The sequence below is a fragment of the Geotrypetes seraphini genome, chromosome 11 (assembly GCF_902459505.1).
Source record: "Geotrypetes seraphini chromosome 11, aGeoSer1.1, whole genome shotgun sequence".
NCBI lineage: Eukaryota > Metazoa > Chordata > Amphibia > Gymnophiona > Dermophiidae > Geotrypetes > Geotrypetes seraphini.
Genome location: NC_047094.1, coordinates 127,164,752 through 127,179,117, shown reverse-complemented (window position 1 = coordinate 127,179,117; position 14,366 = coordinate 127,164,752). Strand labels below are relative to the sequence as shown.

The 14,366-nt window shown below is 41.3% G+C and overlaps 1 protein-coding gene across 1 annotated transcript in view; it reads right to left on the bottom strand.

Moving 5' to 3' along the window:
* The window catches only part of LOC117368881 (IgGFc-binding protein-like), a 143,988-nt gene that overhangs the window by 80,390 nt on the left and 49,232 nt on the right, over nt 1-14,366 (bottom strand). Inside the window, exon 10 of the mRNA XM_033962625.1 lies at nt 1,702-2,030. Coding sequence (XP_033818516.1) covers nt 1,702-2,030 — 329 coding nt within the window. The remainder of the gene's footprint in view (nt 1-1,701; nt 2,031-14,366) is intronic.

The following is a 14,366-nucleotide window of genomic DNA, read 5'->3' as shown; positions in this document are numbered from 1 at the left end:
TATTAATGACTAGTTTGATGTAAAGGTTAAATGGAAGAGGGGATAGCATTGCACCCTAGGGGACTCCGTATTTGATAGGTTTGGGTTCTGATTTGTGTGATCCTAGCATTACTGATTGAGTTTTTTGATGCAGAAAGGAGACGAACCATTGGAGGGTGGAGTCCTCGATTCCAAGGTCAGTAAGTATGTGCATTAGGAGCTGGTGATCGATGGTGTCAAAGGCAGCGCTCAGGTCTAGTAGTATTAGAAGGGTGTCGCTGCCTTTGTCCATCATTGACCAGCTGTCTTCTATGATGTCTAGGAGGATCGTTTCTGTGCTGTGGCCTGCTTGGAAGCCAGATTAGAATGGAGAGAGGGCTCCTTATTCTTCAATAAAAGGCTGTTATCGGTGGAGTACTATTCATTCTAAGAGTTTGGAGACGAATAGGAGGTTGGAAACTGGATGGTAGTTGCTGGGGTCATTTGGGTTGAGGAATATCAGCCTCAACTCTATGTGCTATGCAGGTGGCATGGAATTCGGTTGTTAGGACACTATTTAAATTGGGAAGTTGGAAACATGTGTCAGAATACTACATCAAATTAGATTATCGGATACGTTACAAAGGGTTATGGTATACTTGTATGTACATAGGCTAGCACCAAGGTATCTGATAGATAGTATTCTGCCATATGTTTCACTCTCGTTCTGTGGAACGTGCTGATTTGTTTCTTCCCCCTTTTAAACAATTGCGCTTGAAAATGTCTAGGGCAAGCATATTCTCCTGTAGAGACCCACAGGCATGGAATGAGCAGGGAAATTTGAATAATTTAAAGAAATTATTGAAGAAGTTCTTGTTTTGTAAGATGAAATATGGGCATTAAGACTTTATGATAACTGTAAGCGCTGGTCACTGATAGATTTTGATTGTTTGATTTGTCTGTACTGTATGTGAAGTTGTTTTAACTATGTATGTACTAGTTGGAACCAGCTTTGTACAAAGCGTGATATAAGTCAATAAATCATAAATGCTGATGGTGTGAAAGTGCAAATAGCAACAAAACAACGGACCCCAGAAGAACGTTACTCATTACCAAAACACGGACCGTGTCGGGTCCATACCACAATTTTTTACTGTGTGTTTTATGGATTCATTATTTACTTACATCGCTTTTATTTGTGAAGACTTTTATTTATGTTATAAATAAGGCATAACACTTTGAAATCTGTTTTTGCATAAATTGGCAGTCAATGTGATTCTCTAAGGACAGGCGTAATGTGTTCATTTTTTTTTACATGTGTACAATCAGTCTTGCAGCAGCGTTTTGAGTTAATTATAGTGCTTATAAAGTGATTTTCGCCTACAAAGCATATCTATCTTTTGTTGTTTTGATTTAGCTGGCCAGCTGCTGAATAATGGTTTAGCCAGCTAAATTTGAGCCAGTGAACTTTGCCCTGGATATTCTATGCCAATGGCATGGAATATCTGGGAACACCATGGACAGTAGAAGGTAGCTGGGTTGTCTCCCCTGGTCTCAATATTGGTGCCCTTGCGCTCAGTTTCTTCAAGTCCTCTAATAAGCCTTTTTGAGGCCCATGTATTATGAGCTGATTGACATTAAATTCGGGAGACTGGAGCAAGAACTTGACATGAGATACCTTCCACACTTAAATCTAGTAACACTTTTAGAATAAATAAATAGGCAGCATGGAGATTGACTTACTATGATTTGTGGAAACTGGCCTGTCTTCATGATGATTTGATGTCCTAATGTGCGGATGGTAACCTGGCACACATAGGAATACTCTTGGCTTCCTCTGTTGTCATTCTTTGCATCAACAGTGAAGGGGATCAGTGTAGGGTCACTGCCATCATATTCAACAAAGGTGTAGGTGCAGGTGCCTTGGAAGTCATATTCATTGTTGTCAAGGGTACAGTAATGTGGTTCTCCCCAGGCCCAGCACTCTGCAGTGAACTGTGGGATGCATTCAGCTCTTCCACTGTTGACCTGACAGTATTCTTTTGCCTTGCACAATTTTGTGCTGCATGGATCTGTAATGCAAACGCTTGTTATTATAATGCAGCATCACTTGGTGGGGATACAGATTTGTAAGTTTGTAATAATAAATGGGGAGAGCAATTATCAAAGCTATTCCCCTGTGATCAAGCATTTTCCATTTGTATATTAGTTGTCTGAAAACTGCTCACCCTAAAAAAAAAAGCCAAAAATAATTTACCTACTACTACAACTTATCACTTATATAGCGCTGAAATGCATATGCAGCACTGTACATGTTGATATTTATGGATGGTCCCTGCTCATAAGAGCTTACAATCTAACTTGGACAGATTTTTCTGGGGACATATTTAGGTCAAGAGAAGGGAATTGTACACGTGGGGGGGTGGGGGTAATTTTATAACAGGGTACCTAGTTTATCAAGGCATGCAGGTGCATATGCTGTGCCTGCCTTATAAAAGCAATATACATATGTTTATAAAATTATTCCAAGGAAAGTAGACACATTTCAACCAGCTCAAAGCCAGGTGTAATTATAAGTGTATTATAAAATGCATATCTAAGTGCCAATTCCACTCCTACTCTGCTCGTTCCCTACCCCCAGAAGCAGATATGCACATAGGCCCGGATTCTATAAATGGCACCGTGATCGTCAGCCGCCCACAAAAATGGCAATCGCCTATCAATCACGTGTTGGCACCATTTATAGAATCACGGCTATGACACAGATGCCAAAAATGGTTTACAAGACCTACATGTCTAGCGCCTATCTGTGATGAGAATCGCGACTACAGAAGTGCCTACCAATCCCTTAGAGTACTTCCGGCACTAACCATGCCTATTTTACCCTTAGGTGCAGGTAGGCGCCTCCGTAGTTGCAGTTCCAGGGCCTTGTGTGGAGGCGTCATCTTTTTTAAAATGATATTTTAATTGCTTTTAAATGACACAATCAATTATCGTATCGATTAAAGGAAATTAAACTAATTAAAACTGGTGCCTAACTAGCTGGGCCCATTTATAGAATTGGGGCCATATTTCCTAAAGTAGGTACTATGGGGCATTTGTATAAGTGGATGTTTCCTTATAAGACAAATAAACCGCTGAATTTCTTTTTTTCTTAAAAGACCTAGTTCTAGAAATCCTGTCCTTCCATAAAACTCACAACAAAGGTCATCAGCTTTGCTTTCCTACAAAAGCAATAAAAATGTAAAAATTGGTCCCCAGTAATATAGCCAGACCATAACCTATCACATTTCACCATCTAGTGACCAGAACACTTAGACAGAAGCATGACAACAGAATCGCTAAAGAAACAAGAAGAAAAATAGCATTTTATTTTGGTAAAAAATAGACAAAACAATGAATGATCAAAATGGAGAACTAGCCATCAATAAATGGAACAAAAACAGCCCCAAAAAGAAAATTTCAAACAGAAGAGGCACCCCCTGGTTCACAGACAAATTGCTATCCCTGAAACGGGATACTTGAAAGAAAATGGCACAAAAATCAAAGAGAGGAACATAGGATAGTATGAAGAAAAAAGATAAACATATATAAAAATCAAACAAAACCAGCCCAAACAAATACTACACCGAATAAATAGGAAAAGAAAAACCAGACATGTAATTTTTTGTTTAATAACAAGTTTCCTAGCAACACCTATGGAATTAATAACTAACCCCCCCCCCCCTTTTACAAAACCACAAAAACTTTTTTAGCGCTGGTCGGCGCACTGAATGCTCTACGCTGCTCTGACAGAGTTCATCATCAGGAGCAGCGTAGAGCATTTGCTGTGTCGGCAAGCACTATAAAGTGCTTTTGCGGTTTTGCAAAAGGGGAGTAAATTAATAAATGTTCTAGTGCCGACCAATTAGCAACCTTCTTCATATCAAAAGTTGATGACATCAGAAATGACACCAATAAGAGATGCTCCATCAATAGTATAGAAATACTGAGTTATAACACTGAACTAAAGAGACAGAAGACATAAAGGGGGATATTCTATAAATGGTGCTAAAACGTAGACACCAGTAGGTGCCCTACCAGTTGTAAGTTAATTGAAATACGCTGTTTAAAATGGTAAAAATAAAGCGCCTACCTAAATAAAATGTGCCGGAAACATACCTACATAGATGCTTTGGGTCTCCAAATACCAAAGTAGGCTTGGCCAATGCCAGAAGAGGCATTAAGCGGCCTAAAGTGCCTTCATAGGCGTGATTCATGCAAAGATAGGCGCCGGAAAACTCTGGCCTACATTTCCGATGCCTATCTTTGTCCGGGAATCCCTCTAAGTGCATATAAGTCAATCAGGGCCACCTAAGGCCCCTCCTAGTGAATCTCCAAGTGAATCCCAAGATGCACTGGGAGGTGACTAAGCCAATCAGGGCTGACTTAGGCCCTCCCAGTGCATCCTAAGATGCACTGGGAGGGGGAAGGGTCACCATTTTGAAGTGGCAGCCCTATCGTCAAGAGGGAGTGTGTATCTCTCCTGCTGATGTTTCACCCAAAGGTACAGGGGAATATGGAGGGGTATGAGGGGATACAATATCCAAGCAAAAACAAGGAGATAAACCTCCATTTACACAATCAGAACCAACAAACAACATGAAAAATTGGAAGAATTGGGATAGGCTAAATTACAATTTCTGATGGGAATCTTTATGCCAAGTTTATAAATTTGAACGTACACATGCAACACAATTGGGACACTACAGTAATTTTTAAAAAATTTGGGACCCATTAACAAAATTTTGTTTGACTTGATCATTAGTATTACCCTTTAGTTTCTCTATGAGTGTTGAACACATCCAGGAAGGGGGGAGGGGAGGAGGGCGGGGGTGCTAATATATACTTATTATCTGACTATGGCGGTATAAAAGAATAAATTTATTATTATTATTATATTTGAACCAGTCAGCACGGCTTTAGCAATGGACTATCCTGTTTGACGAACTTGCTGCACTTCTTCGAGGGAGTAAACAGGCAGATAGACAAGTTTGACCCGGTCGACATTTTATACCTGGATTTTCAGAAGGTGTTCGACAAGGTTCCGCCTGAACGATTACTTCGGAAAACTGAGAGCCATGGAATAGAGAGTGAAATACGTGGATTAAAAACTGGCTAGCGGATAGGAAACAGAGGGTGGGGGTAAATGGACAATATTCGGACTGGAAGAAGGTCACCAGTGGGGTGCCGCAGGGCTCGGTGCTTGGACCCTTGCTCTTCAACATATTCATAAATGATCTGGAAATGGGTACGATGAATGAGGTGATTAAATTTGCGGATGATACAAAATTATTTAGAGTAGTGAAGATGCAGGGGGATTGTGAAGATCTGCAACACGACATAACCACACTCGAGAAATGGGCAGTGACATGGCAAATGAGGTTCAATGTGGATAAATGTAAGGTAATATATGTCGGTATCAGAAATCCCACACACAAATACAAGATGTCCAGGGCAGTACTTGGAGAGACCCCCCAGGAAAGTGACTTGGGAGTACTGGTCGACAAGTCAATGAAGCTGTCCGCCCAATATGTGTAGGCGGCAAAAAGGGCGAACAGAATGCTAGGAATGATTAAGAAGGGGATCACGAACAGATCGGAGAAGGTTATCATGCCACTGTACCAGGCCATGGTGCGCCCTCATCTGGAGTACTGCATCCAGCACTGGTCGCCGTACATGAAGAAGAACACGATACTACTCGAAAGGGTGAAAAGAAGAGCGACTAAAATTGTTAAGGGGTTGGACAAGTTGCTGTACAGTGAGAGATTAGAGAAGCTAGGCCTCTTCTCCCTTGAAAAGAGGAGACTGAGAGGAGACATGATTGAAACTTTCAAGATAATGAAGGGAATAAACTTATTAGATAAAGACAGGTTGTTCACCCTCTCCAAGGTAGAGAGAACGAGATGGCACTTTCTAAAGTTGAAAGGAGATAGATTCCGTACAAATGTAAGAAAGTTTTTCTTCACCCAGAGAGTGGTAGAGAACTGGAATGCTCTTCTGGAAACTGTTATAGGGGAAAACACCCTCCAGGGATTCAAGACAAGGTTGGACATGTTTCTGCTGAACCGGAACGAACGCAGGTAGGGCTGGTCTCTGTTAGGGCACTGGTCTTTGACCTGGGGGCGCCGCGTGAGCGGACTACTGGGCGCAACGGACCACTGGTCTGACCCAGCAGCGGCAATTCTTATGTTCTTAACAGTCAGATCTTCACTTAATCCCTTCAGCTCTTTTGTATGTTGAATCAATTTATTTTCAATATATTGGAAATTGGGACTAATAGATTTGGTAATGTTTGCGACTAAATCCCATAAGTACTCCAGGGTCACTTGTGCAGGCTTCTCCAAAATTGAAAACTTTTGGTGAGTGTAAAAATGCTCACCCTCAGAAGAAAAGAATTCTATGCTCCGGCTGTCTTTCTTCACCTCCCGTTGCTAACACATGCCCAGATTCTCCTGCAGAGACACCCTCATCAGAGAGCTCTGCCTCCACAGTCTCCAGTGTTGAACTTACCACCTCAGGGAGAAGACCCTCCCCCATCTCAGGGGTTTCCTCAGCTCTGGGAGAACTGGTGATCTGAGGTTGCGGGGGTAGAGCTCTCAAGTTGGGGCTGAGTGTAGTATCCGGCCCAAGAGAGGCAGCTCCGGTTTCGCCATGTCCAGGTGCCCTCAGAAGGCTAGCATCCAGCATTAATGATGCAGCTCCCTGCATCCGCCGCAACAACTTCTCGATATTACCTGGAGTCAGCATTTCAGAGCACCGCGAGGAGCCAGCGGTACTCTTGCCCCTCCTCTTCGACATCAGAAGAAAAGCTAGGCCACAAAGCCGTCAGCTGAGGAAAAGAAAGTCGAAGTGGAGCAGTTCAGATACGTACCTCTCAGCACATCTGTTCCGCAACCATCTTGGAATCATCCATCATTCTCTGTTTTATAAGTGTTTCCATTAATTTTCTTACCACAGAAATCAGACTTACCGAATTCTTCTGTTTGACCTTCAAACTAGGACATCACAGCTTCCTTGACATCTTCATCACTTGAAAACAGCTGTCCAAAGAGAGATTTCTTCAAAACTCAGAACAGGAAATAATATGAGGGAGCTAGAATGGCAGCATGTGATTGACTTGACATGTGCACTGGTGCATTGATGTGAAGAAGAACGCTTGCTGTGAGTTTTCCTCGTCTTTTCTCCTTGACTCCAGCAAAGCGATCATTGTGTTGGCATGACTCTCCCCAGTTAAGGTTGTCTTGTGTGGCATGAACTCCAGAAGAAAAGTCCTTCATCATCCCAGAAAACAGTTGCCATGACTTTGTCTGCAGATTTTTCTGTCTTGATCTTTTTCGGGGTGGGGGGATGACATGTACATCCACTGCATTGACTCCATTTTGGATTTAGGATCTCTATGATAGGCTCAAGTCTCATCTCCAGTCACCAAACAATGAAAAAAATTCACTTGGTCTTCAAGGAACATTTCAAAGTTTTCCTGACAACACTTGGGCCTCCTTGCCTTCTGACATGGCATCAGCATTCTTAGAACCCATCTTGCACCGACCTTGGACATGCCCAACTTTTCATGAATTATTTTCCAAACTGTACCTGCCGAGAGGCCCATTTCTTCCGCTATATGGGAAACCTTAATTCGTCTGTAAGACAAAATTAAATCCTTTACTTTGTTGCATATTTCTGTGGAAGTTGCTTCCACAGGCTTTCCAGTGTGAGGGTCTTCTTCAATGGACTCGCTACTCCACTTAAACTGCTTGCTCCTAAATTTTACTTTGTAGGATGATGGGGAAGACTAAATTGCAGACATACGTTCATAAATATCCTTTGGCTTTTTCCCTTCTTTTGTGAGAAATTTTATCACTGAATGGTGCTCCAAATCTGGCATTTATTACTTGATTCACATGAGGACTCTCCTGACATTCTGTCTTTTGGAATGTTAGACTTGCACTGAGCTGCAACTGTTCGTGAACAGACTTGTTTCAACATGCTTGCTACTTTTCTTTCTTACTCAGGTAGATAAATTATTAAGCACCCCTCATAGGTTAATAAATTGTAGTACACAGAAGGAAAGTTCGCAGCTTGGTTATCAAATTCTGGATTGTAGAGTGGAGGCGTAGCCTAGTAGCTTTGATTCCCACTGCAGCTCGTTGTATGTGGTCAAGTGATCTAACCCTCCATTGCCCCAGGTACAAAAGTAAGTACCTTTATATAATATGTAAATCACTTTGGTTGTAACTGCAGAAAGGTGGTATATTAAGTCCTATTTCCTTTCCCTTTCCTTTCATCATTCTCTGGATCCAGGAGAATGGTAGTTTTTAAAGGAGGCCTTCAGGCTCATTATGTTTAGCAAGGATCATCCAATCTTTGACTTCATAGCAATCAGAATTGCCAAAGCCAATTGCTTTTTGCAATTGATGAAGAGGACTGCACTCAAAAATCCGGATGTGTAGGTACAGCAGTGAACTTCTGTATGTCTTTCCCCCATGGCTGATGTTCAGAAGAGTACGAAGCACAAGGAGTCCAGCAAGGACCAAACTCACGAAAGCAATAATAGCCAAAAGAGAAGGAGAGTGGAATGGGATGGGACAATGGACTCTCCACTGATGAAGTGAACCAAGGAGGATTTCCATTAAAAAGTTTATTTATGTCCAATCACAGACAATCTTGACCTAACACAGTATTGTGTTTCGGCATAAAAATATACCTGCCTCAGGGGTCTCAAATAATGTAGGCAAAAAGCAAAGCGATTAGAAGGAATGCTTTTGTAATTGAATGACTACAATAAACAAACCAAAAGTGTTGTCCCTGCATGTAGGGAGGGCGTAACAAGCACAACACTGATGTTCATAAGAGTTCATGAGAGAACTGCTTACCATCAGGGCTTATGCTGTTAATAGTTTATAGCTAATTAACTTATATTCCACCTTTGTCCAAGGTGGATAACAACGTAATATATGTAGTTAATTTAAAAAACAAACAAAAAAACCCACAATATACAAGCTATAAAAATGTAGAGATCACAGAGTCCAAATGCTGAAGCCTCAAAGGGTTGCTGTCATCACACAAAATAGATGCCGCTTTAATAGTTTCTTAATTACATGCAAATTCTTCTGATGTTAAATAGCCACAGGGAGCCTGTTCCATTCCAAGGGACCTGCACTGGAACTGGAACCCTTACTTACACTCTCAATATCTAGCTCTTCCATTCCCCTCAACATAGGCTTCGATTCACTTTCAAGAGCTGCAGATTATGTTTTTGACCTCTTTTTCAATGTTCTAGAGCTCTCAGGTCACACTGGCACATCAAAATTCAATTTTAGAGACAACAACACTAATGAATGGTATGTCAACAATTGTGGTTCAATCTATACATTTGCCAATGCAACAACGAATAGAGGCAAAAAAATTAAATCCAACACATGACCTGCTTGATATGCTGGCAGGTCAAGAATTTGATTTAGTTCGAATGAGGATAATGTATTAATTAACACTTGAGAAAATGCAACCCCAGGACAAGTGGGAAAATTAAAGTCTTGCTTTATAATCAGCTAGTGTCAGATTGGCCTAGAAGCCATGTTATGCGGATCTGATTTATATACAGCTAGACCAAGCAGTCCCTCTTCCTCAAAACAGAGGTCTGTGTTGTTTCAAGGTCTGATTCTCATGGATGATCCATTACCCTTTGGTCTTATGGTCTGGCTATTGAGAGGTCATGTTTAAGGCATAAGAGATATTCAAAAGGAATCACAACTAGCTTGTTGCAAACCAGGATAAGGGAAATGATCTACTTTAGGGCTTATATTAGACTATGAAGAACCTTTGAAGCCTCATGTTCAAAAAGATTGATATTAGCTCTTTAATCTTTGGTGTTGCATATATTAGCTTATTCTCAGGACAATCTTCAGAAGGGATTAGCCTTGCTTTTTTTTGAAAATCCAGGTGGAAGCTTTGGCTTGTTTTAGGAAGTGTCTCAAGAGATTCTCTTTGGTAGATCACCCATACACAGTTTGTTTCTTGAAGGGTGTTGGTCATTTATGCACTTCTCTTCAAGCAATTTATCCTGAGTGAAACCTTAATTTGGCATTGCACTCCCTCCAGCATAGGCCATTCAAACCTCTTAAGAAGGCCTCCCTGAAAGATCTCACTAGCAGGGGGCGGTCGGTGGTCAGTCTGTGTACCCCCAATGAATGGGACATTAGAAAAAGGTGGAAATGTTTTAAAAAGTTATCTTCGCTGTATAAGACTCACCGACATGTCCATCCACTTTTGGGTGAGAAAAAAGTGTGTCTTATGGAGCGCAAAATATGGTAATAACTTGTGCACTTGATGTCCACAATGTAAGAAATCTACTGCCAGGGTTGAGGTGACATAGACAGGTAGGCAGAACACCTGACCCAGCCCCCTTGTTTCCATTAGTTTTCTATATTTATCCCTGGAAACTCCTCATATAACCAAAAAGTACTAATATTTATCATTTCTATGACGCTGAAAAGCATACTCAATGCTATTCATGTAATAGATGGTCCCTGCTTAGAAGAGCTTACAATCTAATTAGGACAGACAAACAGAACAAATGAGACAGACAGGGGTTGGGGAGTTTCTTCCCTAGTTATTTAGTGGACCTGTCTTGAGTACCTTCAGTCATGTACTTGAACAAAGCCAGGAGTGATGCTCACTTGCTCCTGCATCGAGTATTGCTGTTTAAAAAAAATGGCAGTGTCCATCTTCGCAAAGTATATCCTGGAATGCATCATGCAGGTTCTGTCTGATATATAAGGGATTTTTCCCCTTATATAGCAAACTGACCACACCTGTCCAATCATTAATAACAAGGGAAGGTTGGGTTGGGTCAAGTCAGGAGAGTAGAAGGGTGCCTAGGATTTTTGCTTCTAGAGGGGGGGGGGTCTTCATGGGGTGGGGGTGCAGCTATTGTTTGATAGGATGGCTCAAGCCAAGGGATGGGAGGGAACTGCTAGACACTCATGTGAGGTTGTTGGGTGAGAAAAAAGTGTGTCTTATGGAGCACAAAATATGGTAATAACTTGTGCACTTGATGTCCACAATGTAAGAAATCTACTGCCAGGGTTGAGGTGACATAGACAGGTAGGCAGAACACCTGACCCAGCCCCCTTGTTTCCATTAGTTTTCTATATTTATCCCTGGAAACTCCTCATATAACCAAAAAGTACTAATATTTATCATTTCTATGACGCTGAAAAGCATACTCAATGCTATTCATGTAATAGATGGTCCCTGCTTAGAAGAGCTTACAATCTAATTAGGACAGACAAACAGAACAAATGAGACAGACAGGGGTTGGGGAGTTTCTTCCCTAGTTATTTAGTGGACCTGTCTTGAGTACCTTCAGTCATGTACTTGAACAAAGCCAGGAGTGATGCTCACTTGCTCCTGCATCGAGTATTGCTGTTTAAAAAAAATGGCAGTGTCCATCTTCGCAAAGTATATCCTGGAATGCATCATGCAGGTTCTGTCTGATATATAAGGGATTTTTCCCCTTATATAGCAAACTGACCACACCTGTCCAATCATTAATAACAAGGGAAGGTTGGGTTGGGTCAAGTCAGGAGAGTAGAAGGGTGCCTAGGATTTTTGCTTCTAGAGGGGGGGGGGTCTTCATGGGGTGGGGGTGCAGCTATTGTTTGATAGGATGGCTCAAGCCAAGGGATGGGAGGGAACTGCTAGACACTCATGTGAGGTTGTTGGGTGAGAAAAAAGTGTGTCTTATGGAGCACAAAATATGGTAATAACTTGTGCACTTGATGTCCACAATGTAAGAAATCTACTGCCAGGGTTGAGGTGACATAGACAGGTAGGCAGAACACCTGACCCAGCCCCCTTGTTTCCATTAGTTTTCTATATTTATCCCTGGAAACTCCTCATATAACCAAAAAGTACTAATATTTATCATTTCTATGACGCTGAAAAGCATACTCAATGCTATTCATGTAATAGATGGTCCCTGCTTAGAAGAGCTTACAATCTAATTAGGACAGACAAACAGAACAAATGAGACAGACAGGGGTTGGGGAGTTTCTTCCCTAGTTATTTAGTGGACCTGTCTTGAGTACCTTCAGTCATGTACTTGAACAAAGCCAGGAGTGATGCTCACTTGCTCCTGCATCGAGTATTGCTGTTTAAAAAAAATGGCAGTGTCCATCTTCGCAAAGTATATCCTGGAATGCATCATGCAGGTTCTGTCTGATATATAAGGGATTTTTCCCCTTATATAGCAAACTGACCACACCTGTCCAATCATTAATAACAAGGGAAGGTTGGGTTGGGTCAAGTCAGGAGAGTAGAAGGGTGCCTAGGATTTTTGCTTCTAGAGGGGGGGGGTCTTCATGGGGTGGGGGTGCAGCTATTGTTTGATAGGATGGCTCAAGCCAAGGGATGGGAGGGAACTGCTAGACACTCATGTGAGGTTGTTGGGAGAGATGCATGACATTTTTCTGGTGACCATTTTTTTAATGCCCTCCTTAATGTCAGTGTATGAGCCAATCACTGCTCATTAACTGAGAGGAAGGGGGATATTTTTCTTGAAGTTATTTATTCCTAACTTATTACGAAACTAAAAATAATAAGAAAAAAGAAAAAATTAAGAAAAGTTAAACCAGGTCAATGAAAGATTCCGGAACCCTGCTAGTGCAAACTAACTCATCCTGATTGGATCATTTGCTGGGTTACTGAGACCTTTTCCTCTCTGTTATCTGTGCATTTTGGACTTTGTCTGAGATCATTTACAGTTAAAAATAAAACCATATATTCAATGCTGGTCACTGGAAATGGTCTAGTATTGAATATCTGGGATGTAAAGCAAAAGGCCCAGGGATGACTGGATATCAGCCCCAGAGAAAATACCTGTATATGTATAATAAATGTTAAATTGCTTTGATTGTTCCACAGAAAGATGGTATATCACCATTTACATTTATGCATTTTCCACGTGACTAGATAGTCCTGCTTCTGAGTAAGCATACATATCCACAGTTTCACTTTAGGTGTAATTTCTACAGGAATTATGCTGATATTATATAATTATATGCAGGCACCAATGTATCCTTATAAAATAGAATTCATATAAGTACCTTTATGTCCTCTCAGTCTAGATAACAGTCTCCCTTCCCCTCTCCGCAATTTGAGCCCCCTTCTACCATTCCGTAAGCATCTGAAGACCTGGCTCTTCTCCAGAACGTAACCCCGTCCCGCTCCTGGCACTCTCACACCAACCTCTCTTCTCTCATACTTATATAATTCCACTGGAGTTCCGTTCCTTCCCTAACCATGTAAACCGTGTCGAGCTCCATCTGCGGAGATGATGCGGTATATAAACCCAAGATTTAGATTAGATTAGATTAGATTAGATAACCGGTTGCAGAAATTACCCTCATAGTGCTCAGAAATATGACCACTGACATAATTGGCTGCACTTATACAGTACATGTAGGTTGCTAAGTGATGCCACTGTTTTAAGATGTATTTTTTTTAACAATTGCTGCTCTACTCTACACAGCAGAAAATACATGTGTATTTGCCTGTGCTTTGCTCCATGACGTGCAGAGTTTTGGCCACAACTGCACTTACAGTAGCGCTTGTGAATAAAAAGTAAGTAAAGTCTCTTTTCTAGTGCAGAGTTTGAAAATTACCCCTCTACTGAATCAACGCTGTTTTTTTGCAACCATCTATCCTATTCCCTAAGCATGACCCAGTGACATATCCAGGGATTTTTAACAGGAGGTGCATCTTTCCCCCCATCTTACAATAACCTTTAACCCGTACCAGGACTTTCTCTCTGAATGGACTCACATTTCAAATAACAGGAGTACCTGAAGAAAGACCTGATTGGATGGGAAAACATTAGGGAAGTGGGAAAACAGTGGTCCAAGTTGAAAGGTGCAATGAAAAGAGCTATTGACCTATATGTGAAGAAAATAAATAAAAATAAGAGAAAAAGGAAACCAATATGGTTCTCCAAACTAGTGGCGGAAAAAATAAAGGTGCTGGGACTGATTCTGTTTAATATGTTTGTGAGCAACATTGCTGACGGGTTAGAAGGTAAGGTTAGCCTTTTTGTGGATGATACCAAGATTTGTAATAGAGTGGACACTCCAGAAGGAGTAGAAAACATAAAAAAGGATCTGCAAAAGTTAGAAGAACGGTCTAACTTCTGGCAACTAAAATTCAATGCAAAGAAGTGCAGAGAGATGCATTTGAGGGTAGAGATCTGAGTTAACCATATGTGCTGGGAGGTGATAGGCTGATAAGTTCTGATGGAGAGAGGGACCTTGGGGTCATTGTGTCTGAGTATCTAAAGGCATCTAAACAGTGTGATAAGGTGGTGGCTGTAGCCA